Source organism: Ipomoea nil, unplaced genomic scaffold (assembly GCF_001879475.1).
Source record: "Ipomoea nil cultivar Tokyo-kokei standard unplaced genomic scaffold, Asagao_1.1 scaffold2144, whole genome shotgun sequence".
Classification (NCBI taxonomy): Eukaryota; Viridiplantae; Streptophyta; class Magnoliopsida; order Solanales; family Convolvulaceae; genus Ipomoea; species Ipomoea nil.
In genome coordinates, this window is record NW_017618572.1 from 4,960,787 (window position 1) to 4,964,583 (window position 3,797).

Genomic DNA, 3,797 nt, shown 5'->3' on the forward strand with positions numbered 1-3,797 from the left:
TGACAATTGCAACAATTCCTGTCAATAAAGGATGATAATAAATAATTCAAAATATATGGTTACAATAGATATATTGTTATAATGGTATAGTAAAAATTAACTTACAAATTTCTTTAGAACTTTTCATGCATTGATAAAATTCTGATGTGTAAACTTGTTTAATTGGAGCCAGTGAGATGTCAACATTGTCAATTCTTTGAAAAATGGTCCTACCGTTTTAGAGTTCAGGTGTAATTGTATTTATAGTCAACAACTTTGTAGTTAGGTCGCACATGTCTGACAATAATGTAAGAACAATTTTATCCGATAAAAAAATAATAGCATAATATTTGTAAAGTAATGTACAATTGCACCATTAAAAAAATACATACAAAAAATATTAATATCATAATGACCTAAACCATTCCAATAATGCAAAAGCATAATTGAAATATTAAGTTTTGTTCTAAATAATCAAAAGAAGAGTAATTAATCAACCAAAAAAAAAACAAAAAAAAAAAAAAAACAAAAACTTAACCTAAAATTGATTTTTTTTTTTAAAAAAAAAATGCAAGAAAATCAAATGATTTTTAAATTTACTGATTTATAATCTTTGATTCTCAATTTTGAATGCTATGTATTTAGTAGGGCTAATTATTTGACAAAAGTTTATGTTAAATTATATATTATATATTTTTAATACATTTTAACACATTAGTAGTATATGGCCCTGTTTGGTAAAACATTGGCCTATAGGTCAATTTTGGCTTATTTGACCAATATTAATTGTTTGATTTAGTTAAAATATTAATATAAGTGTTTTGTTAATTACCTTTTTGCAACTCCAAAATGCTAAAATTCAAAAAGCTACTCCAAGCAACTTTTTCAATTAGCTTTTTGAGAAAAGAAATTATACCAAACAGCTATCAGCTAACAGCTAATTTACCAAACATCTTTTTACAATCAGCTAATGTTATTAACTAGTTATACCCTCTAATTAACACAACCAGCTAACAACTATCCGCTAACAACCATTTACCAAACAAGGCCTATGTTTAACAATTATGCCAACTCTAAATGGGATGGAGTTCGAACCTAAGATTTTTCTTATAGAAATTAATGAGTAATTTAAAGAATAATATGTTGGAAAAAATAGCTTAAAATGACATGTTAAGTGACTATTTTGTGGTACAATTATCAGTGGGGGTACAATTATCAAAGTGGATTCGGGTTCTTCGTAGTGAGACGAAGAGATTGATATATTGTATGCTCAAAACAGATAATGGGTGAATAAGATATTGATTCTCAAAGTAGACCCATTAAGTTGGAAAAATGAAGGGAAAAAGTGAAACTTTTGTCCCACATTGGTTTGGGAAGAGGATTTTCCCCACTATGCTGCGGTAAACGTCTACCGGTGCGGTACGTTATGCTGCGGTAAACGTCTACCGTTTCCGGAACGGTACATGCCTGTACAGTTCAGCTGTTATGGATTTAATTTCATATTAATTCCAATTTTGAATTACAGAATTAATTCTCAGGTTAGTGGTGCTGTTACATGGGTGTTTTAATGTCATTTTATAATGCTATTGCATTCCGTCACCCCTATAGAAGAGAGGGTAGAGCAGCAGAATTTTATAATAACGAAAATCATATTTTCCAGCCCCAAAACTCTCTGCTTGTACTCCATTCTTAGCCTTCTGTGTTCAGAATCTTGGTCTAGTTCGCCGGGTTCACTCGTTTGGGTAGTCAAACGTTGAACCGTAGTACGTTTTATCATGGGAAGCCTAGAATACAACGCTCCGAGCACTTGTGGGAGGTAACAAATTAAATAAGGTTTTAAGGAAAGAGTGATCGTTTGACTCGTACTAAAAACCCTACACCAAACACGAGCCCATCTCTTCATCTTTCCCTTCCCTTTTTCTACAGAAAATAATAATCATTATTTTTGTAGGATTATTATTCGTTTTTACCAATGATTAACAAGCATAATAAATAGTTAACGAAATATTCCGTTACTAAAGTTTATACTAACGGAATTTAAGGTTATTTAAGGAAAGAAAATAATATAATAGAAGGTAAATAAGGAAAAACATAATAAAAAAAATACTAAAATCTAAATAATATTAACCATTTATTTAAGAAACAATTACACCAACATTTTTTTGTTCCAGGACTTAATATTATTGACTCTTATTAGATTTGTAGATAAATTTGATAGGCTTCAATCATAAAAGAGTAAGAAATCGAAACATCTTAGTAAAGATGGGTGGGAAGCCTAGGCTCAATGTTGAAAGACAAAGGAAATTTTGGATGAGTAGTCAAGCCATAAACCTCTTCCATGGATATATCCTCTAGCCTCATGTCTTCCTCCAATTTCCATTTAAATCCATGTAATAGATTGGCTAATGTTGTTCGAACAACCTTCATTCCAAGACTATACCCAGGACATCGTCTCCTACCTGACCCAAATGGTAAAAGTGCAAAATCTTGTCTATTTATATCAGCATCTCTCTCTAAAAATCTTTCGGGAAAAAACTCATCAGCCTTGTCCCAATACTTAGGATTCCTGCCTATAGACCACGCATTAACTAGAACAGTTGTTCCACTTGGTACCTCGTACCCAGCCACATTGCAATCTTCCATGGAATAATGGGGTGGGAGCAATGTGCAAAGTGGATGCAACCTAAACTTTTCTTTGATGATTGCTTCCATATATGGTAGTTGCGAAAAGTCTCTCTCTTCTACCCATCTCTCCCTTCCAATCACTCTATCCAGCTCCTCCATCGCCTTTTTTATGATCAGTGGCTTTCTAATCAATTCTTGAAATGCCCATTCCACTGATGCTCCTGATGTATCTATGCCACCCGCGAGCATATTCTAGCAGAGTCGAGAAGGAAAGCAGACGATCAAAAAACTGAATATTTAGGAATACAGTTAATTTTATTTTTACTTTTTTTTTTTTCAAAACATCCTCGTATGAACCTTGACCTTTGGTTAAGAATGGATGAGTCCATTTTACTCAACAACACCCCAAGGTTGGGCAAATTATGCTGTGAAAACGTGCCCACCTTGCATTTCAGGCAATACAGAAGATGAAGCTGCATAAAGAAGAGGCAGTTAGCCTCAACCAACTTAGAACTACCTACAGTTAGATTAGTTGGTAAAAATCAGATTAGTTAAATCTGTTATTATCTTTTTTTATGTTATATACTTCTCCTTTCCTTAGTATACAATGTCCATATAAAAACTATCCTCAAGTTCTCTCTGAAATAACAAGTTAGTATCTCTTTGTTTCAAACATCTTCTTTCCAGTTACCTTCTTCTCCTTCCTTCCGCGACATGGTATCAGAGCCAAGTTGAGTAGATCTCTATGGCAACAACAGCGTCGCCAGCTATTGGCACAAGGACCACTCCGATGGACAGCGGAGCAGTAGGAGCGCCGGGAATTGGAAATTCGACGCCAACATTGCATACTTCGACAACCTTTATCGAACACGACGGAAGTGACGTATGATCCGGAATCCCAATCGAATCCGTACTTTCTGCATCCCAATGAAAGTCCAGCTTTGATGCTCTTTTCTGTTCCCTTGGACGGTTCGAATTACCATCCTTGGGCGGGAGCTATGACAATGGCGTTGTCCTGTAAGAATAAACTGAGATTGGTCGACGGTTCAATTCTCACACCCCCCCAGAGATGATCGGAAGTACGAAGTCTGGGATGGATCATTCGATCGCTATCGCCAACAGTTGGACGCAACGTACTCTGGATCGACACTGCGTATGGCATATGGAAAGACCTAAAACGAAGATTTAGCCAA

The 3,797-nt window shown here is 34.7% G+C and overlaps 1 protein-coding gene across 1 annotated transcript; it reads right to left on the bottom strand.

Annotated features, from left to right (window-relative positions):
- Positions 1–2,232: 2,232 nt before the first annotated feature.
- On the bottom strand, positions 2,233–3,320 carry LOC109148671 (cytochrome P450 98A2-like). The gene is made up of 3 exons (XM_019296405.1): positions 3,296–3,320; positions 3,048–3,121; positions 2,233–2,856 (listed from the first exon to the last, which is right to left on the bottom strand). The coding sequence occupies exons 1-3, from the start codon at positions 3,318–3,320 to the stop codon at positions 2,233–2,235; spliced, it is 723 nt and encodes a 240-aa protein (XP_019151950.1).
- Between the last annotated feature and the right edge of the window lie 477 nt (positions 3,321–3,797).